General features: G+C 37.6%; 1 protein-coding gene across 1 annotated transcript; it reads left to right on the top strand.

Moving 5' to 3' along the window:
- The first annotated feature begins 3256 nt into the window (after window positions 1–3256).
- LOC135470786 (uncharacterized) lies at window positions 3257–21860 on the top strand. Its single transcript, XM_064749828.1, has 19 exons — window positions 3257–3555; window positions 4480–4535; window positions 4909–5044; window positions 6160–6239; window positions 6819–6958; window positions 7796–7948; window positions 8647–8734; window positions 9553–9677; window positions 9966–10024; window positions 10536–10608; window positions 11712–11796; window positions 12848–12923; window positions 13730–13807; window positions 14630–14782; window positions 15852–15991; window positions 16629–16779; window positions 18097–18170; window positions 19653–19757; window positions 20978–21860. The coding sequence occupies exons 1-19, from the start codon at window positions 3258–3260 to the stop codon at window positions 21107–21109; spliced, it is 2202 nt and encodes a 733-aa protein (XP_064605898.1). The 5' UTR covers window position 3257; the 3' UTR covers window positions 21110–21860.
- Window positions 21861–23319: the final 1459 nt, after the last annotated feature.

Here is a 23319-nt window from a genome sequence, read left to right as displayed (position 1 = left end):
GTTGTAACGTCTTTGCTTGGGGTTCAGCATTAAGGGGATAGTGCAACAACAGGTTGACCCATATCAGTATAGTGCATCGGGCTGGGCGACTTACTTGCCTTTGGTTTGTCGTCTCAGTGAAGCAGCACTAGATAGAAGAGCGATGGAAATTTGTTCTGCAACAAGGAGGCACATTACATGCACTCTAAGGACTCCTTTGGCATCATGAATGAAAAACGTATGTCATTATATCCGAAGCACTCACTCACACCAGTTCCTTTTTCCTGCTATGGTTATGTTGAGGTTTTAATTTTTCTTTTTTTTTTCTTTTTTTTTTATGAGGACCAACCAGTTCATACTGACTATTGCTAAACAAGGTTTAAGGGACCATTTATTGGATTAGAACTCAAGGTGCAGTGCATTTTACATAATGTTAGAGTAATTAAATTGTTTGATGTATATTTCTTTATGAAATGTTTATACTTTTGTTATTGTTTGTAGAAAAATTTGTGCTGTGCATTTTCAGTTATTATATGTATTTTTGGGTTTTAACATCTACATAGATGCGTTTTACGTGAGCATTTATCTGTGAAGCGTTGTTAAATATTCTTGTTGCTATTTGTGAATTCTGTTGTCAGAATGAAAGTTGTATGAATCTGTTTTTGTTTCTTCACTCATTCTTCATGAATGAGAGTTACGGCTGCAAAGAGCTCAGGTTTTCCTCTGGTTTTAACCATTAATCATTTTTTAGTTATATATTCTCAGCTAATTTGCATGTTTTTCACAGTTTGAAATATTGCATGAAAATTATAATTTATCTGCATGTGCTTTGCATTTCTTAAAGGTGCTTGTCTTTGACATCTCACAAAATGTATTTTTTTAATTTTGTTATTAATGTTAGTTTCCTTTTACAAAGGACAGGCTGGTACAAACTGATGTCATTTTCTTCTCAATATTTTTTGTGTTTTACGATTTGGTGGATCTGTACGATGTTTGTGCATGTTTACTGGCTTTAATGTAAAATCATCTTGGAAGTACAGTCTGACGTGCTCTCAGTGTGCATGATCGCCATTGTGTAAGTGAAAAATTTGTGTTAAACAATCATTCAATCAATCTGTCAATTAGTACCTCATTCATTCTGTGCATAGTGATTCTGTAATCAAAACTGAAACATGTTCAGTCAATATCAAGTGCAAGTCTGACCGAGTTTAATTTTGTTTTGGGCCAGTTCTAGGATTCCTTAGTAAGACATAGTATTGTCCTACTAAGGAATGCTTCATTGACATGTGGTCAGCAGGTCAAATGTCATGGAAATGAATTGTTTTCTCACTTTTTGTGAAAAGTACTTCTTATGTAAGCCATCAGCTGAAATGAATGATTAAGGTTCAGTGCCATATCCCATCACCTTGAAACGATATATTTCATAAGACAGTAAATCAGATGGTGTTCAGATCCCGAAACAAGCTTGAATAAATCAAGCACAAATTAAGCAGAAAATTTTGAAAAATTTGCATTTGATACATTTTTACTATTGTAAGATGACCTTCTCCGTGAGATAAAATATGTAACTACATGGTGCTTTGAGGTAGACCTGTGAAATTGCATTTTTGAAAATACTATGTAAAATTACATATTAGGCTTACACTGTGAAACTACATTCTAATATACTGCTTAAGACTCATAGTCGTACTTGGTTTCATTAGTAATAATAATAAAGTGGAGGCTTCACCATGTAAATGTACAAGGTTTCACAAGCTTGCAGTGATCATTATCAAGTCACTTGATAATGATCCCAGCATGAGGATCGAAAGCTTATGAAACCTTTTACATACATGTGATGATGCCTCGGCTTCATTATTATTATTTTCTAATACGCTGTAGTTAAGTTCCACTGTGAATGTGTGGGATTTCTCACTAGATTGTGATAATCCGTTAATGGATTGTTATGGTACAGGAATCTTTTGATCCCTAGATTTATTAAAGCTACATGCACTCTAAAGTTGAAGATCTGTTTGAAGGAAGGTCATAATTTTCCAGCACAAGAATGCTATATTAAGTTTGTAAACAAATACAGAAAAGCACATAAGTACAGTAGGCCTAAATTTATTTGCCATTACTTTTTTTTTTTTTTTTTGAAAATGATACATCATTTCTGGATGACCAGCACAGTTCAAAAGCCAATTATTCATATTTGAAATATCTCCAATGTAAAATTTTTTTTTTTTATGAAGTAAATTTTTTCCCCAATAACTTTCAAGGACCTTTTAGAATACTGGATTCTATTGTGGGAGACTATTTATCAGCTCATTTCATAATATGCCTACATAATGGGCAAAATATCAAACATTAAAAATCCAAATCCTATTTAAATAGATTCTTTTTCAAGGTCTTGGAAAACCTGTCGACAGAATGAAAGTACTTTTAAGGATTTTGAGGACCATTGAATATTTCCCACCAGAAGATGGTACAAATTGTCTATGAAAGCCAAAGGAAACACTAAAAAGAAGTTAAACAGAAAAATATTTTGAATTATTTTTCCAACCAAGTAAAATTCTTTCAAAACATAAGATTTTACGGTGCTTCTGTATGGGACTCAGATGGTATCAGTTATGTAACATTCCTATTTTTTGCCTGAAATAGTTTGTTTCAAGGTTTATTTGGTCAATGCATTTATAGCTTTATGTGTTACACATTATATGTATTATGTTCAGCCCACTTGTAGTGAAAAGCTGATGTGACCTCACGTAATTCCAACTTGCATGGGCAGGAAAGGCCACTGTAGAATTCAAACTTTCAAATACATTTTACTGAGTTGAAAAAAAAAATTCTGAAAAACGCAGAACTGCATTCTCAGCAGTGTTTAATAGTTTTTCATCTGACATATACTTCAATGGAGTGTTTTCTTTGCTTTAAATAACAAATGAAAACTGTTACCCTGCACATAAGTATGTGTAAAGCCACTGTCATTTTTCACAGATACACAATGCACATGTACTACCTGGTAAATAAAGCAAGACTAGCACAGAAGTGTTGATGACTTTGTGTGATTGGAAATAACAACATGAGGAAGCTTTGCTTACATTTAAAAGTTTACTTTTTGATAAGGTCCAAGTATGTAAAAATGCCTATAAGCCTGATAAGACTTTCAAGAGGGTGTTTGTGTAGAAGTAGGCCTGTATATCTGCAAGATACGAGTCAACGAGTGCACGTGCCCGAACACAATTTTAGCCAATGACAGATGATACAGATAATTTGCCCTCACCTGCTTTGTTGACATTATGGCGACCGGCGTAACTAGTGACCATGTGAGAAGCGAAGGAATTGAAATGACACAAAAATCACTAGACTGTTCGCGAATCGCGATGAGTCCTCCATCAGAAAACGCTGTCGGTGGCAATGATATTTTAGGGTCACAAGAGGTCACGTGTAACACCCTCAGTTCTCAACTGGCAGGTACCTTAAACTTTGCAAACAAAAATGGACAATCGATTTCTGCATTCCCAATAATTGTGGATTTCCGGCGCCTAATTCAGGCTGTCAAAGAACTCTGCAAACGGCAGCAGCATTATTCCTGGGGTAAGTGTAGAGGAAACACCACAAATAACTCTTAATTTGTTGCTGTGTGCTTGATTAGAGATTCATGCATGCAAAAGTGTCGACGCTAAGGACTGTAGTTGCGAAATGTAAATCTGCATTGAACAAAACGAAGTGTTGGGAGAGTGACGGGGAATAACTGCTTGTAATGTGTTGGATAGATGGTAAGCTACATTTACCACATCTTCACAGGCTCATTAAATCGTCTCTAGCTTAAATCCGTGTCAATCGCGTGGTCCCCATGATCAACTGACCTGTTCTGAGTCTCCCCAATTAATAAACGATCCATGAAAACCGCACAAATTAACAAAATAAATAGATTTTCAGACACAACATCCACTGTTACAGATGTGACTTAGTGTCAAACAGACACATTAGAAGCAGTTTTTCCCTGTAACTCTTCCAAACACTTTGTGTTGGTCTATACAGAGAGTCACATTTCACAACTAACAGGCCCAGAGCTCTAATCTACCCATAGTCTAAAATCTAGTCTCAACACATACTAACTATAATATGACATATAGTGTGTGTTGAAAGGAGATTGGACACCACATAATCCATCTAGATCGACTCAATGGGCTACTTTGAAATTATAAAAATCTGAGTCCATCCCCACCTGTCAGAAAAATCACTACACATTTCCTAGTTTGAGATTGCACTGACGCAAGGTTTGGCAAAATTTGTTCGGCCAAGGATGGCCCCAAGTCATACGAAGGGTACTCCATTTAGAAATTTTCACAGCGTTTGGGACAAAAATCACGTTCCAGATAAGTTTCTATGAACTGCACTTGGTAGGCAAATTTCATATTCCTTATCTTTTTGTCTGTCGATTTATCGCAAGCACAACTGATCGATCTGTTATTTCCTGGGACAGGTGGTCCCAAGATTCCATTGTGATGCTTAAAGCGAACGGCTGTGCAGAGAGCCTCAACACATTTGACAAGGGCAGGTTGCTGCATCAGGTTTTTTGAATGGAGAATGCTCTGACATTGGTATGGGGTTATTGTTGGCTGATCAAAATTTTGGCCAAACCTAAAGTCAGAACAATCTAGGACTACACATTATTATTTGCGCATACGTTGATGTTATTGTCACACCTGGGAAAGTCTGCAAGTTACTTGCCAAAGGTAATTTATAGTTTACTTCAGACACTGACTGCCATCATCTTGAATTGTTATACAAAATTCAATTAAAAACAAGGGGTTTTACACAAGTCAGTTTGTCCCACAATTTTGAGCAGTTGAGAGGTTTATTGAAGTGTGGCTTTGAATTATTGTTTATTATGATACTTGTATATTTCACTTTTTAAAGTGTTGTGTGCTATGATGTTTGTAGACAACTAACCAAGAACTACTGCATGCTGTGGTCGGCCTATTTGATGTGTCTCTGTCAGAGATGACTGCTGATGTGTTATACGCAAGTGTGTGTGACAAATGGGCAAAAACTATCCTACTTATCCAAGACCTGAAAGGTAACAAGTTACGTGTATTGTAACTACTAGTACTGATAAAGGAAAAAGGCTCAACATGTAGTAGGGAGGGGCCTCCGTGGCTCAGTTGGTTAGCACAGCGTAATGACCCAGTAGTCTCTCACCAATGCGGTCGCTGTGAGTTCAAGTCCAGCTCATGCTGGCTTCTTCTCCGGCCGTACATGGGAAGGTCTGCCAGCAACCTGCGGATGGTCATGGGTTTCCCCCGGGCTCTACCCGGTTTCCACCCACCATAATGCTGGCCGCCGTCGTATAAGTGAAATATTCTTGAGTACGGCGTAAAACACCAATCAAATAAATAAATAAATAAATCATGTAGTAGGCTATATCTAGATCTGCTAGTTACAGGAAAATATTATTTACAAGCAAACTGAAAAGAGGATTAATGCGCATACACCATTTTTTTACATACATAACTGATTTGTAGAAAAGGTGTTTTGTTAACATATGCTCATGTCATCTGGGGGCAATCTAAATAGTTAATTAAACTCGTGTTTATTTGAAGTCCCTCCAGCCATGTGATTAACTTTGGGTTCGTGCTTTTGTCTTGTAAGAAATAATTTACAGTACTGAAGTGTCATAGTTAATAGTTTATGAGAATGATTTTAACGTTTATTCGAAATCATTTTTGATAAACTGAGACCCAGTGACCCTTCATGTTTGTCTACTGGAAATGTTATTTGCATATTACATTATAACATGTGGGCCCACAAGGGCAATGATACTACATGTATGAAGCTGTAGTTATAAAGATGAAGTGTCCTTTCTTTTTTATTTATTTCTTTTATTTTTTTTTTATTATTTCTTTGTCTATACAAAGGAAAGATAAGTTTAGAAAGAATAGAATAATCATCCCTGATCAGTTGTGGCATAATTTGAAGCAGAACAGGCATTATCTTTCTCTGTCAATGCTAACAATCTTTCATCTATAGATATACATAGGCAGTTTAAACAAAATGCAATGTTGTACACCATATGTCAGTAGTAACAATTTTCAGGTTGTGTAACTAATTTGACAGTGCAGATAGATACAAAACTATTTTAATTAATAGTTAATAAATAAATTTTACATTTACCATTTCCTTTATCCTTGGCAGAAGCAATTAAGGCCTTGGAGGAGCGGAAAAATAGACCAAAAAAAACAGAGGAAGAACATAAACCAGAGAGTGAAGAAGAGGTTTGTGATTGAGCAAATGTGGTCTATGTATGGTAATGTTTCTATGGTGATAACAGATATTACAGCTGAACTGATAATAATTTTGCCAAGATAATAACCATTATGTGCAATGTAATAATAATATGGCTTTGCTATTGATAATCATTGCGATTGTGTTATCAGCTTTAATGTGGCAAGAAAAAGTGCTGTATTGAGTCTATGTGAAAATAGCTGTTTCTAAGTTGTTTACTACCGTTCAGTCTGCATAAAAAAAAATCTTGTCAGCAATTCGTAGAAGCACAGTTCAGAACTTTGTATGTTTGCTGATGAATGTTGAGATTTACATTAATGTTTACTTCAGTTGTATGATAGCTGTAGTTAATGTATTTAGGAGATGACTTTAATAGGAATGTCCATTATATAAAGATCAAAATTTAACTGAATAACACCAATAAATAACTTATCAATAACAGTACTGGATGATTAAGTTTAGTTTCGTTTTATGATATTTTCAAATTATAATTTTAAGAAAAACAATCTCGTAGATAATTGTAGAATTTTACATACAACATGTAATATCCCAGATCCCATGTCTTGCAGGACAAAGAAACTGGCCCCGAGTGTTCTGACGTAAAGGAATGTGTGCAGGAGGATGTGTATGAACCTGAGGAGTCTCCAGCCAGTCTCTTCGCAGAGGTATTCAGTGATACGGAGTCAGAGGAAGAAGAAGACGATGAGAGGTGAGTATAATTTCAGAACAGACAAAAAAAATGTGTTTTAAAAGTAGAGTGAAGTAAGAATTAAATGTTACCTGAAACATTTGGTTTGTATTTCTCAAAACAGAGTATAAGATATGGCTCAACATGTAAAAGCACAAAATTACTGCTGTTTTTTTTTTTGTTGTTGTGGCAAAAATATGGCCTTGAAGAAGAGTTTTCATAAAGCCCAATGTCAGTCCAGAAATGAAGTAGCCAGCTGTGTTGACGTTAGTGGTGATAGCTGTCAAAACAACTTTGGTGGGGATGTTTTTCTTGTTCCAAGTATGTTCAGCAATAATGTCATTTCTGAATATTTCTGACCATTGTAAAATGTATAAAATAGAGGGGTTATTAAGAAAATGTATAATTATTAAGAAAAGTGTATAATATAGACTTATTATACTTACACTAATTATACTTACTCTTCAGTTTATAGTTGTTTTTTATGCATCCTTTAAGTAATTACATGTATCATCTCACTCACACACCATAGTGTGTAACATAGAACTTGATTGGCTTAACTCTTGGGAATGAGTTCAAGTCCAGCTCGTGTCCTGGCTTCCTCTCCGGACGTATGTGGGAAGGTCTGCCAGGAACATGCGGATAGTCGTTGGTTTCCCCACCCCCCGCTCTCTGCCCGGTTTCTTCCCACCATAATGCTGGCCGCAGTCGTGTAAGTGAAATATTCTTGAGTACAGATTCAAACACCGATCAAATAAATAAATAACTTGTGGCAGTTGTACGATCAATTTCAGGCCATTTTGTGAATTTTTTCATCACGTTAGCATTTTAGTTGTTTACATCAATTCATTTTCACAGCGACGATGAAGATTTTTCCAAAGGAATACACAGCTTCATCAAATCGGTGTCAGAAAGAAAACAAATCAGAGAGAAGAGTCAGTGTATTGAATCCAGTCACGTGGGAATAGAAAACAGAATTGTGGGCTGTCTTACCTTCGAGAAAAAGTATATGTAAGTTTACTTGTCACGTGCAAAGGAGATTTCAATAAACTCCATGCACATTTCTGTTATTGTGTGCAGATATAGTGGAAGAGAGTAACTGTAACTGTTAGCTACATGCCTAACTGATAAAGACAAAAATCAGTTTGGAAGCTCCATGTGAATTAAAGAAATGCTGGCTAAATGGTCTCCCTTTGGACCACTTTCCTTTGTCCCATGAGGTTGTGTGTTCAAATCCAGCTCTGGCTGGCATGTCTGCTGTCATATTTCACGACATCTAACTCGGTTTCCTTTCACTGATAAACATGACCATGTGTAAAGTGAACATCCTCTTGTGTTTTTAGCTCTTAGGAGCAGCCCTTGTGGAGAACAGCTTTGTTCAGCTTAAGTTGTTTGTTTGAACGGCTTAAGTTTTTGTCTTTTTTTTTATTTTTTATTTAAAGATATTTTTTTGTTTGATTACAGTTTAATGTCATACTCAAGAACATTTAATAAATAGGTGAAGGAAATTGTGCACAGCCTGGAGAGAAACACAGCCCTTTGCCATTTAAGTGTTTGAGTACATAAAATTTATTACCATTTTGGTCAAATGTGCACTTTTGTAATTGAGGTGAATTGTATGATATTTGCAAGTATTTTTTTTATACATTATACAAGTATCTTTTTTGTTGCCTGATGTTAAACACCTGGTGTAAAATCTTTCATTTCAGTAACCACACTGTCAAGGTTGTGCATCTGACGCTTCTCACCGTTCGACGGAGGTGTAGAAAATTTGGTATTGGTCGATATCTGATGAAGGTAGGTTTTGATTGGAGTTTATAATAATAAATAATAAATACCACTCATAATGATTTTAATTGATGTTTTGCAGGTCTTCTAATTTGAGGCGTGCTGTTACACCTTCACACTGCTGAAAATTTAGGTGTGCTAATAACACATGTAATCAGGAGTTCAAGGAGTACAAATAGGGGTGTTCACATTGCACCAATACTCTTCTGTTAAGAGTGTGATAAGTGTTACACCCCTAATCAAACTTACACAGTTTCTGCATACCTGTATGTGATTGCAGCTAGGTTAGCAGGTGGACAACCGGTGCCTAGAGTAAACCATTGCTCTTTGCCAAGTAACTTACATACCTCCTGACCTGAAGCTACAGCCAAACCTGAGACAGCTGGATTTGAACCCCTCTCATAGGCTGAAGGCTTTGCCTAAATGAGTCCACATTATTTATTAGATAACAGGATCCCAGACCATGCATCTCACACTTTAAATGTCTTGTGGCAACGTGTTAAATTAAAAACGTTTCAAGCATTTACACCTTCTGTAGTGAAACACATGGTACACAAGTTCTTATAGGAAAGCAAATTAAACACATGGTACCCGTTTGAGTTCTTATAGGAAAGCAAATTAAACACATGGTACCCGTTTGAGTTCTTATAGGAAAGCAAATTAAACACATGGTACCCGTTTGAGTTCTTATAGGAAGGCAAATTCATGTGAAAGTAAAGTTGAAAATGATCCAGAAACTTCACATGGAAGTATCTAAATTATAATTTTAAGACTTCACATGGACTTTTGTGACAATTCAGAATGATATGAATTTTGTTATATTTCAGCAAGTTTTAGATCCCTCTGTTGTTGGACCTTATGATGCCGTCGTGGTTCATGCAGACAATGGAGCCCTGGACTTTTTCCAGCGTTGTGGATTCTCAGACGATGTTGTATTGAACAGCCGGTGGAGGTATGTCCTTTCATCATGGAAAAATTAATTCTTTAGGATCAATTGAGATCGCTCCTTGGTCGGGCTTACTGGTGGAGAAAACCAGAGTGTCCAGAGGAAACCACCACCCTTGGACAAGTACCTGAGAAACTTCCTCACAAAGTTAGTTAAGCTATTTATATCCATCCAGGTTTCTTCCTCACATATATACCTACTTTTGTCACACATTAGGTGTTGCCTGAAGAAAGGATTCTAAACTGATTTGCTTCCTGAAAAAAAAAATGAATTTTTTACCTGGTGTCTTTTCAGTGAGTTAGCTGAACAGTTTACCAACTGCACGTTGATGTGCTACCTACCAGGTTTTTCAGGTGAGTAGATTTTTGAAAAAGAACAAGTTTTGTCCAGTTTGCTATTGTATATAATTCTTTTTTTTTGTTTCATATCCCAGGCCTGAAAGATAAGTACCTCAGCTTAATACTCTTGAATACTATACCATGTTTGAAATGTTGAGCGGTGAGGTCGCACGTTTGAATCCAGCTCTTGCGGGTTTGGCTGCAACTTAAGCCAGGGCTCAGTTGTTCAAAAGTGTTTTAACTAATACTGATATATACTTTTTAAATTTTTGTTACTCTGGTTATTTGTCTCCTAATAAAATGTTTAACCTCACAAAATACCTACCAATTGAGTATACAGCCTTTTGTAAGTAAAGTCATAATTGATGTTATGTATATAAAGAAACACTACATAAAGACATGTAAAAAAAAAAGTAAAGCAATTTGTGAGTCACTTTTATTAAACTTAAACTCTTTAATACTTTCATTTTGTGATGAAAGTAAACAGTGTTTTGGGAAATTTATCATGCTACCAATTTTTTTACAGACCCAACATTTCCAGGTGAATTGATGGAAAAGTGCAAAAGTCTTATAGAATTGGACAAGGAGATGAAAAACTGGTAATTTTAATCTTTTTAACTATATGTTTAGAGGTTTTTTAAATACTTCATTGTTCAAAAACTGAATTAGAAGCTAGAGATACTGCAGACAGTGACTGTACAAACAGTCTGTGTTTTCCAGCATATATCTGAAGGCATTTGACTTCAGAAATCGAATTATATTTCTTAATTAGAAGCCTTCTTTACCAGTGACCTATCTCCTTGTGCTCTGGAGGCACAAATGACACCCCTTACGTTGAGGAACTTTTTTCACTTCACAAACACTCAGCTTTTCAGTTTTCTCCATCATTTTTTGGCCATAAATAACTTTTTTCAGACACCCACATTTTAGTAAGTGTTATCAAAAGTATTTGTCTGACATTTCTGAAGGATCACATGGTATGATAGGCCTTTTTTGTAACTTTAGGCATATAAGAGTTCAAACGGTGATCTCTACAGTGGTCTGTACTGACCCAGAGGGTTTCAGTAGTATAACATCCATATTTTTTGCTTGCAATAGTTTGTTTCAAGGTCCATTGAGGGAATGCGTTCACAGATCTATACGTATATGCATGTTTGATTAAACAGTCTGTTTGTGTTCAGTGGTGAAAACCTGATTTGATATTACTGGTCCTAATATAGTCAGAAAAGGCCATAGTCTAAAGTTTCGAATGCATTTTTCTAGGTTGAAAAAAAATTCTAAAAAACATAAATCTCACAACCTTTCTGGACAGAGGATAATGGTCTCTCATCTGGCCTGTACTTCACATTAGTATTTTCTTTTTTTTTTTTTTTTTTTTTTTTTTGTTGTATGCCGTACTCAAGAATATTTCACTTATACGACGGCGGCCAGCATTATGGTGGGTGGAAACCAGGCAGAGCCCGGGGGAAACCCACGACCATCCGCAGGTTGCTGGTAGACCTTCCCACGTACCGCTGGAAAGGAAGCCAGTTTGCGCTGGACTTGAACTCACAGCGACCACATTGGTGAGAGACTCCTTGGTCATTACGCTGTGCTAGCGCGCTAACCAACTGAGCCACGGAGGCCCCTTAGTGTTTTCTTAGCCTAGAAACAGCAACAAAACGAGCGATGCCATCAGACATGGAATGTACTTACATTGCAGGAAGGAGAAGAGTGTGGAGGCGTACCAAGCTCAGGTGACATGTCACATGAGGATGAGACAGGAGATTCTGCAGCTTCACAAACTGGTATGCTGATGTAGTGGATCTACATGTACAGGTTTCCACGGTCAATGAGTGTTGATGAGCGAAGTATGCCGTGTTGACTCATTCATTTATTCATTCATTTTCCACCATTCCGTTCATCCATCTTTCCATCCATCCATCTGTCCACCCTCTGTCCATCTGTTTATGCATCTATATATCCATCCATCCGTCTGTCTGACCATCCATCTGTCTGTCTGACCATCTATCTATCCGTCCGACCATCGGTCCACCCACCAATCTGTGTGCCGTCTATCCATTCATCGATTAAACTACCCATCCATCCATCCATCCATCCATCCATTCACCTGTCTTCTGTCTGCCCTCTATCCATCCAACTATTCATGTACCCATCAATTCATTCATCTTCCCACCCACACACCCATCCATCCCACCACCCATCTTCTGTCTGCCCTCTGTCTATCCAACCATTCATGTACATGTACCTATCAATTCATTCATATAAAAAACCCACCCACCCACCCATCCATCCATCTGTCCACCCACTCACCAACCTGTCTGCCCATCTATCTGTCCAGCTATTGACAGCTCATTTTCATGGACCTATCTATTCATTCATCCACACATTTGTCCACCCATCCATCCATCCATCCATTCATCCGTTCTCTCACCCACTCACTAATCTATCTGGCCATCCATCCATCTGTCCAGATGAGACCAACTCAGATGGCAAATCAAGTATGGAACCAATTCTGGATTTTATCATTTAAAGTCTTTAGCCAAGTGCTAGTGTTCTTAAGTGAGTAGCCAGGATGACATGTTTTAATCTGTTGTGCTGTACGCTCATACTGTGCATTGTACATGTTAATATGTTGGATTAGTAATTGCTTTTGCCAACTTAGTCTGGAATGTAATGGTTTGATTATTCCGATCATAAAAAAGTACAGTTGTATTTCACTTCCTTGATGTTTTTTTTTTTGTTTTTTTTTTTTTTTGAAAAATGACTTAAGGGTTTTTATTGGTTTTGTTTTGTTTTTTTTCTTTAATTTTAATTATGATTCCTGTATATTTTCAGGCCATGTCTCAAAGATCTTTTATTGATGAATTGACTCAACAGAATGAGAAACTGTACAAAGAGAAGTTGACATTAGGTGAAGTTGACATTAGGTGAATTTGACATTAGTTGAAGTTGACATTAGGTACAGGAAACAGTGGAGGGGTTTGATATGTAGTGTGTCCATTCACAGTGTGAAAATTTGTATGTCTGCATGTTAGGGACTTGAAATTGCCATACCATCACAAGTCAATATATGGATGGCACACAAACTTTGTAGTAAAATACCGGCGCTGATGGCACAGTTGGTAGAGCGTCCGCTTTGGGAGTGGTAGATCCAGGGTCAATCCTGGGTCGAGTCACACTCGAGTAAGACTTTAAAAGAGGAAGTTGTAACTTGGTCACTTGGCATTCAGCATGAAATGGATAGTGCAGTGACTGGTTGACCTGTATCAGTATAGTGGCTCAGGTGGGGTAGCTTACTTGCCTTTGGTTAGGCGTCTCAGTGAAGCAGCACTAGATAAAAGAACGGTGGAAATCCATCCTGCAACAAGGAGACACATTACATGCACTCTAAGGATTCCTTCGTCATCATATGACTCAAAAATTGTTAAGTACAATGCTGAACCCCTGGCACCCACTCACTCATAGTAAAATAATTTATATAATACACGTCAGTGGGGTTGTTGTACGATATTTGGCAAATGTCAATGTACCCAGCCCAGTGGTGATGAAGTAAATCCTGATAATTAAGCATTTTATGTAACAAGCAGACAGGTGTAACTTTTATAGTCCTATACATACATTCATCTTTGCGTGGTACTTTCTTTTCTGAAAAGCTGTTCAAAAATAAATAACAGCCTGTAGTCTGTATCTCCTAAAACATTGTGTGACTTTTAACAGGTCAAGATTTGCTGGACTCACGGATGGACAGTATTGTATCAACAGTTAAGGGACCCCATCATCAGTATCCTATACCTGGTAGGATTATCCAATATATTATCATGATGCCAACTGTATTTATGTATTTAAGTTTTATGGCATTTTAGAATGGTTTAAAATCACAGGAAAAATATATATGGACACAAATTATGTGCTTGAGTTTGGTTTGTATCGTCAGTCTGTTCTATTATTAACGATTTTCATTAAAAGGATAGACAACCAATAATATAAGCTTAGTTATTTCGAAAAAAGTGAGGAAGTAAACGGTCATAGCCATTTTGTTGTGATTTCATTGGTGTCTCTAGAACTCGACTTATCGTGTGGAATACTTAATACGAGGCCATGGGGTATATGCCATGTTAGAGAAACTGGAAAGACAGTGTTGCATCACTTGTACCCTATGCTCATATGCCTAAGAAGATAAACAGGGTTCAGGTGACGCAAGTAAAAACATCTGCATAGTCAGGCTATAGAAATAACTCGCGCCTGATGGTGGCGCCTTTGATGTCTTTAGACATTTGATGTGGTGATGTCTGTTAAATGAAGGCTGAGGGAGATAACCCTGATGCGGGATGTGACTATCTGTTTTCATTTCACCCTGGGATTAAGATTTAGGGATGTTAATCTTAGCTGGATGGAGAGCAACTCTCATGACAGTAGAATATGGCGTCTATTTCTCACCAACTGGCAATTTATAGCTCTTACATTGTAATCTGGAAACCTTGTTGGCATATAAATACTGGGCTGAAGGCTTCTCCAGGAAACTCTTAATATTTATAAAAACTGTGGGTAGAGTAGTGCTGATGGATGTTTGTGGTACACTTAGTACTTTTCATCACACATTGGTCTGTTTTGTTGTAGCTGATGGGGAGGATGGTGAAGATGTTGACACCCACAGCGTGATGCGGGAACTAGAACGGCGTGTGGAGATGATTGACATGATGAGGCGCTCCCGACAGCGTAACCCGCTCCTAGACACTGACGGAGGACGCAGCTACAGAGCTGCTGAGGAAGGTCAGGGGTCAAACTGTTCACTCACTTTTTTGATGTTTTAATTTTTTTTTTATTAGTTTTGCAGACTGTTTCAAAGCTGTCAGGTTTAAGTTTAGAGGAATTTGGTTTGAGGTGCACTGCCTGAGCAGACGCTGAACAAAGTTCAAGTCTTAACGCAAAAGGTCTCAGGTTCTAGCTATGGTTTGTGTGGACAAGTTTGTCACATATTTGCTAAAGTGCAGTGGTTTATTTGCTAAAGTACAGTGGTTTATTTGCTAAAGTGCAGTGGTTTATTTGCTAAAGTACAGTGGTTTATTTGCTAAAGTGCAGTGGTTTATTTGCTAAAGTGCAGTGGTTTATTTGCTAAAGTACAGTGGTTTATTTGCTAAAGTGCAGTGGTTTCTCCCAGTTTCGTCAGCCGTTCAGCGCATTGTGATCCCTTCACATTAACAGAAGGTTACATCAGAAACTGATATATTATTGTTTGATGTAGTAATGACTCAGTTTCCTGCTTACACTAGCACCACCTCAGGATAAAAATATGTTGCCCCTCCCCATTGAAACCATGTTGGGTGTTACGCAAGCATACAGTCTATAGGGGCCTCTGTTGCCGAGGGGGTTAGCATGCCAGAGTGGCGCAATTATCCAGTAGCCTCTCACCAGATGCGAGGCTCAACTCATGCTGGCTTCCTCTCCGGCCGTACGTGTGAAGGGCTACCAGCAAGCTGTGGATGATCGTGGGTTTCTCCAGGGCTCTGCCCGATGGCTGCCATCATATAAGCGAAATACTCTTGAGTACGGCATAAAACACCAATCAAATAAATAAATGAACAGAAAATTTATATGTTATGTAAGCATTTGTACTGAAGTTTATGATTCAACATTTTGTTTGTCCAGCTGAAAAAATTTGCAGGTCCGACATCATCGCGTTCATCATGAAAGGCTAAAGCTTGGTTTTTTGTTAACTGGGTGTGACGTCATGTTTGGTTTGTTTAGTACGATATTCCAACTAAGTAACAGTGCAAATAACCAGAGTGTACTTGCACGTATGTTTATTATATTTTTATGGCTTATTTATATGTTGTCACAGCATTTGTACGTAGCCAAGTAGAACCATATGATCACACGCAGGACGCAGCTGACTTCTACTCCATCACAGAGCGGTTTAAAACTAAGATGGCGGCTGACAAGTCACTTACAGAGAGCTATGAGGTCTCCATGATCACAAAGGTAACCTTGCTATTCGTCCCGATGAGAGTCCACTGCTAGAAAAGTGCTGAGTGAACATTTAAATGTTGTCTTTGTGCCGGCCGTCCATGTGTCATACCAGTTTTGTGATATTTTTAATAGATGTCAGTCACTAAAGTTAATATTTACACAGTGGCTTAAGGTCATTGATTTTTCAAGTATGGTTGTAGTGGTTTTGAAAAGGTTTAATCAAATTACCGCCATCCATAAACTACTGTTGTTTCAGTTTGTAAATAGCACAATTACCCAGGTGCCTCTCACCAATGCGGTCGCTCTGAGTTCAAGTCCAGCTCATGCTGGCTTCATCTCCTGTAGTACATGGGTGTATGTCAGCAACCTGTGGATGGTCCTGGGTTTTCCCCCCGTTTCCTCCCACCATAATTCTGACCACCACGATAGAAGTATGGCATGAAACACCAATCAAGTAGAATATCTGTGCAAAGAAATAAACAGTACAAACATATGTCTGCCCACATTTTATCAATAATTCTACCATTGCTTTAGTTATAACATAAGGAGTCCGAGAATTATTCTGAAGTGAAACATAGAACGCAACAGTTGCACACAATTGCAAACATAAACACATAAAATACGTGCCTGTTCATTGTGATTACTTCAGGCCTGTCTGAGCCGTGAAGCAGAGTCTAACTTCTGGCTGTGCCTTGCCACCATGGTGGATCCATCCTGCAGCGTGCAGCTGTACTACTGTGGTTCAGCAGACACCCCAAACAGACTCCAGGCGATTCTCAAAGATGGCTTCTCAAGGGCAGGTAAGTGATATACACACTTTTTATTCTGGAATTCCTGAACTTTTCTCACAGCAAATTCTAGATTTTTCTCGAAGGTTTTTCAATGACAGGGTAAAGTCATCTTCATAGTTCTTTATTCATGCTGAAATTCACAAACTTTTTCACCTACTACAAGTGTTTTCATTATAAGGCCTCCTTTGAAATGCTATAATTGGGCCAAATACTGTGTCATGTTACAATGAATTTATAATTTACTCTTAAAATCTCACATTTGAAATCAAAGAGCAACTATCAATATTTAAGACAACTGACAAGAAATATAATTACTGAACTTGACCAGTTCACATTTTTTTGTGGTAATGTCAGTCAATGATAATAATTTTCCAGAACATTTGTCATGCATGATTCAATAGAATCTCAAAACAAAAACGGCACAATTGATCTGATTCTGAGAGTTCTATTTATCTTAGAAAGGGTTTTTCCAAATGACAGGATGATATACTAGTGGAAAAATGTATGTTTCAGCACATAAAAAAAGTAAAATTTTATGCAGTTCTTGGGGAGAAATTTTGGCGTAATATATTTTTTCTTGCTGTGTATGCTTGGGGTTTAATGTCATTCTTAAGAATTTTCCAACCATATGACAAAAAGGAGTCATTAGAGGTGTGTGCCTATACTGTGAGTTCTGTGTGTGTGTACCTATAGTGTGAGTTCTATGTGTGTGTACCTGTACTGTGAGTTCTATGTGTGTGCAACTATACTGTGAGTTCTATGAGTGTGTAACTATACTGTGAGTTCTATGAGTGTGTAACTATACTGTGAGTTCTAGGTATGTGTACCTATACTGTGAGTTCTAGGTATGTGTACCTATACTGTGAGTTCTAGGTATGTGTACCTATTCTGTGATTTCTAGGTATGCGTACCTATACTGTGAGTTCTAGGTATGCGTACCTATACTGTGAGTTCTAGGTATGCGTACCTATACTCTGAGTTTTTGTGGCAGGGCAAGTCCATGCTGCCAAAGTGCTGCCGTCACTGAAGTGTCATGCCGAAGACACCAGACATGACACCCCACCCAGTCATGTTATACCAACACAGTGCCAGCTAGTCCTTTTTCCTTGCTCTAACCTCTCAGTGCTGAGTGCCAAGCCAGGCAGCAACAATTATAATTTTTTAAGGTGGTATGATCCCGGGTCTCCCGACTTCTAGCCAGACTCTCTAATCATTAGGCCACTCAAGCGACCCTTTTTTTCTTTGTGAATCATGAGTATTAGGGGATTGACTTTGGAGGTAGATAATTGTAGGGCATGGAGATAAAGGCTGATTTTGTCATTTCAGATTTTTCTCAAGGCAGTTATGGACAAGGAATTTACTTTTCTGAGTATCCCTCCAAAGCTGCTAAATTTTCAGTGGTAAGTTTTTATAAATAATTATGTATTTTATTATTATAACATTTTTAATCGAGCCTGAAATGAAAACTGATCCTAATCTAATATAAATAAGAAGGCTCTGGTGTCAATGCTTCAGCTTCTCTGCATAATCTAGTTACTGAAGACATGTAGCTGAAATTTCATTTTTGTCAAGTATCGGCCAAAGCTTGGTGGTTTACTCTGAGCAGTCAGATTTCCGCCAACTGTAAACCTGACCTCTGTCACATAGCCTTCAGCATCGTTGATGTAAATGATATTTTGGTGATCAATGGAGTAGTAATCAAATTTATTCATCTTTTGTGAGTCTCCAAAATAATGAGGTGAATACTCCGTGTCTTTGTCAAGTGACTCAGTTTGTTGAGTACAGCTTTAAATGGAATCAAATGAATAAATAAAAGTAGCTTAAAATGTCCGCTCTTTACCACCTTGTTCCGGTGTGGGTTTGGGAGCTGTGGTCTTTGTGGAAGTGATCCACTGTTACACATTTAGTTATGACAGAATTGGGCTATTAGGGACATACCAAAAAAAATTAAATTCCCTCTGTGAAAAAGCCAGTTTTCAGTGGTTACGTGACCGTTTTAGGTGCTTAAATCCATCTCCATCTGCTATCTAATTCAAGAGGTTCGTCAAATGCCTGGCTTGGCGGTTTGGAGTAGATTTTGTCCCTATCCTTTTATTTATTTATTTATTTTTTTGATTGATGTTTTACGCCGTACTCAAGAATATTTTACTTATACGACGGCGGCCAGCTTTATGGTGGGTGGAAACCGGGCAGAGCCCTGGGGAAACCCACGACTGTCCGCAGGTTGCTGGAGGACCTTCCCACATACGGCCGGTGAGGAAGCCAGCATGAGCTGGACTTGAACTCACAGCGACCGCATTGGTGAGAGACTCCTTGGTCATTACGCTGCGCTAGCACGCTAACCAACTGAGCTATGGAGGCCCCCCATCCTTCTATCAGGCTGCTGTCGTAGATATGCACTATCTTTGAGTAAAGCATTAACCTGTTACCTATAAAGTAGATCCCTGTTTTCACCCTGGGCCTTTTTTCAACAGTTTCACCTATGGATGCTTATATTTCTCTGTCACATTTGCTCATCACATTATTCGTTCGAATAGTCTTTTATCAAGGGGCCTCCGTGGCTCAGTCAGTTAAAGCGCTAGCGCAGCGTAATGACCCAGGAGTCTCTCACCAATGCGGTGGCTGTGAGTTCAAGTCCAGCTCATGCTAGCGGCCGTACGTGAGAAGGTCTGCCAGCAACCTGCGGATGGTTGTGGGTTTCCCCCGGGCTCTGCCCGGTTTCCACCCACCATAATGCTGGCCGCCGTGGTATAAGTGAAATATTCTTGAGTACGGCGTAAAACACCAATCAAAAAAAAAAAAAAAAAAATCTTTTATCAGTTGGTTATTGAATTGATAACTGTTGTATAAGGTAAATTGACAATATATTTTGTAATTTACAGACAGGGAAACTAATTCTAGCTGATGTCGTTATTGGGAAACATAAGTCATTGTTTGATGTGAACCCAGATTTGAAATCTCCTGGCACAGGGTTTGATTCTGTTCTGGTAAGTACAGATTTATACAAAAACAAAAAGTATTCATAGTTTAAAAGAAAAAAGCTTTAGTACGTGTATTAGAGGGGCATTCAGATAATTTGTAAAATAAGCTTGAATGGTTCACAACTTCTTTAAACTAGAATGTTTCCCTGTTACACACATGTAATTTTGTTGAAATTATTGTTTCACCTTTTAAAAGCAGCTATAATTAAAGCTGTTCTCCAACAGCATTGCCAGGGTCCACACCACCAGTCTTTTACCTCCTCTGGTAACCTGGTGTCTATACAGCTCATGATAATAGGAAAAACCACAAAAAAAATGGAAAAGAATGTACTGGATCTGAACACTAGACTGCCGAGCATCATTTACAATTGGCCAAGTACTGAAGGCTTACATAGAGATTAGGCAGCTTTAATCTTCATCTGCTGGCTGAGGACATTAGACAGAAAGAACACATTGTTGCAGAGCTGATGCCCTTCCCACCTTAACTGCAGATAATGGTTTCATGCAGTCTAGCATGAAGCTCCCATGTTACTTACATAGGATAATATTGTCAAATTTTTGTTGTTTTTTTTTTTTCTTGAGGCAATAATATGAAAACAACACAAAGTACAAATACATTTCTTGCAGATATGTAAGCGTGACATCAAGGGGCAGTGTGTTTGTTGAATGATTTTAAGCAGTTTTAAAAATTGACCTACATTTGAGCCAAGTTCATTTTTCAGTTTTGGCCTTATTTGCGTACCAGACTGAAAGCTTTTACCATCTGGGTAGGGCGATTCACCTACAAACAGTAAACGGGTTGAGCCATTCTGGAGAAGAAGATTTTTTTAGCTAATCAGTAAAATTCAAAATGGCAGCTAAACCATGTGACAGGTAAAAGAGCAGATAACATGAAAAGTTGCTTCACATGTTCCTCAGTAAGGCTCCAAAGTTTGGTTTTTCTACCTTTACCAGTTTTCGAGATAATACCATTTTATGAGTTGACTAAAAATGACAATAATAGTCCAAACCATTTCCAGAGGTGTCCCGCAAGGATGAAAGCGTGTACCAATAAAAATACATAAAGAGTAAAACAAAAAAAGTTACAAATGGTCTTCCTTTAAGTTCTTATGCTGTTTTAAGTTGAACTTGATCAACTACTTAAAAAAAAAGCTTCAACATAATGTAAAACAAAAGTCAAGTGTCTATGCAGACAATTAATAAATTTTGTTTTTCTGTTATTTCAGTGCCCTGGTCGTCTATCTACCCAAAGAGCTAATAACCAAGATCCCAACACTGAAGAGTTCATAATATTTAACTCATCACAGGCTAAGCCTCTATGTTTAATTTCCTATCAGGCTGTTAAAACAAAGGTTTGACCAATTCAATAATTTAGGAAGGAATAATTTACACAGTTATAAAGCCATCTGATATAAAGCCACTCCATTTCATCAGTATTTTTTCGCAACATAAATGTGTGTGCAGGTGTGTGTGTTTACACAAGTGTGTGTGTTTACATAAGTGTGTGTTTACATAAGTGTGTGTTTACACAGGTGTATGTGTTTACATAGGTGTGTGAGTTTACATAAGTGAATTACTAACCAGTATATTTTAAAAAAGTTCCTGCATTGAAATCCTTTGAATCATCTTGCAAGTTTCTTTTAATCTGTATTGTTAGTCTTTAAACTTGTTACATATACCGTAGAGACTTTTGTATTCGTAAATTCAGCAGATCTTCAGTTGATGTACACTATCCATGTCATCAAATCTGTCTTTGAACACTGGTTGAAGATTGTCAAGCTTTCAGGTTTGCTAATTTAAATGTTACAATTTTATCATTTATTGTCGCCCAGGAAGGTGGTCTGTCAGTGTCAAGAGGCAAATTGTCTTCTGGTGTAGTATTGATTGTTTTAGCCTGTTTTTATTGAATGTCTGTAGTCATCTGATCTACTTATTCATTTAGTATCAGTTGGGCCATATTTAACACATGGGATATATTTATCATATGGCCATATTTATGACGGACCATATTTATCAGAATGGCCATATCATTTATCATGTGGGTCACATTATTTATCATGTGGGTTATAGTACATATCATATCGGCCAAAGCATGTATCACACCGGGCATGTCATATGCGTCATATTTACCATATGTGTGTGCCACTTTATTATATATCATATGGGCCATATTACTTGACATATGGGCCAGATTTGTCATTTGGACCATTCCGGAGACGTAAGAGTCACTGAATGCCGAAGGGACAAGAGTAACATCGGGCCAGTCACTTTCCATCATTTAATGCCAGGTTTTATAATAACATAGTGGTACAGTTTCAATGTGTGTCCATATCAAATATGTCGTTATACATGGTGGTGCTTTGATGTCACTATTTTCTATTGACATGTACGATCACTGAAATGTACGATCATATATTTTTTATGATGAAGAACTCAATGACTTCACATCCTGCTTTTCTTTAGTTCACATGCCCTTTTTTTGCTCCCCATACCACCACTAAGTTCTTTTCATGAGTTACTGTACTTGACCTAAAATGTCATCCATGACTGTCATGCACTTTTTTTTCTCTAATTTTGATAGTTTTATTATTATGAGAAAAGAGTTTTGAGATTTGTTTGGAAGGTGGGATGATATCCTACTGGAAAAATGCAAATTTCAGCACTATAAATAATGGTTTTTTCAGCTTTACCCACCTCTTAAAATGCGCTTTTGTGGGTGCATTTTTATGGTACATACAGTATGTGCCAGTACCATGAATGGTGAAATGTGCATTGATGTGTGAAAAGCTCTCCAGTACCTTTAGTACTTTCTTATCAGGGCTTTCACATGCCATTTTCAGTTCACAATGTGTTTATTTGCCTTGTAAATCCACTTATGCCTTTTTAAGTACATATGTAATAGCTGAGCTTTGATAGAGTGAATAGTCTATGTTACTGCATTGACACATTGTGACTGAAAAATTGTCCAGAGTTATTGAAAACTGTTTTAGTATTTGTGATCAACAAGTTTAGCTGGCAGCCAATGTTATTTGAATTTAGTGCATGTTCCTGACATTATTACATTACATAAGTGTGGGAGTTTGTGGTTGAATACAGATTGTAATGTGTGAAGTTTTTATGTTTATTTATCCTTGATAATGCATACAAGTATGAGCACCAAATTAGGTAGATGACCTCAAATTTTGCCTGTGACTAAGTTGCAGATTGTATGTGGTTCTTGAAGTTCTGTTGGCCTTAGAAAGGTGTTATGAGGTTTGTTCTAGAGTTTGAAGTTTCAGCACAAAAAGTAATGTTTTATGACATTTATTTTCCTCCAGAAGTGCACCCTTTGGGCAAGTTTTATGTCAGTTATATCTAGTGTGTGCAGGTGACAAATTGGATTGCCACCCTTGTGAAGGGTGGTGAAAATATTTTGTCCTGTTTTACTTCTAGATACTTGCACATTGCAGAGAGCTGGTCAGTAGACGAGTAAACATGTAAAAAACCATTTTGGCTTCATTTTTTGGATAAAATGAAATATGTTGTGATGCTCCCGTTTCTGTCAATAGAAACACTTGTGATTTTACAA

Source organism: Liolophura sinensis, chromosome 7 (genome assembly GCF_032854445.1).
Source record: "Liolophura sinensis isolate JHLJ2023 chromosome 7, CUHK_Ljap_v2, whole genome shotgun sequence".
Classification (NCBI taxonomy): domain Eukaryota; kingdom Metazoa; phylum Mollusca; class Polyplacophora; order Chitonida; family Chitonidae; genus Liolophura; species Liolophura sinensis.
This window is presented reverse-complemented; position numbering and strand designations above follow the sequence as displayed.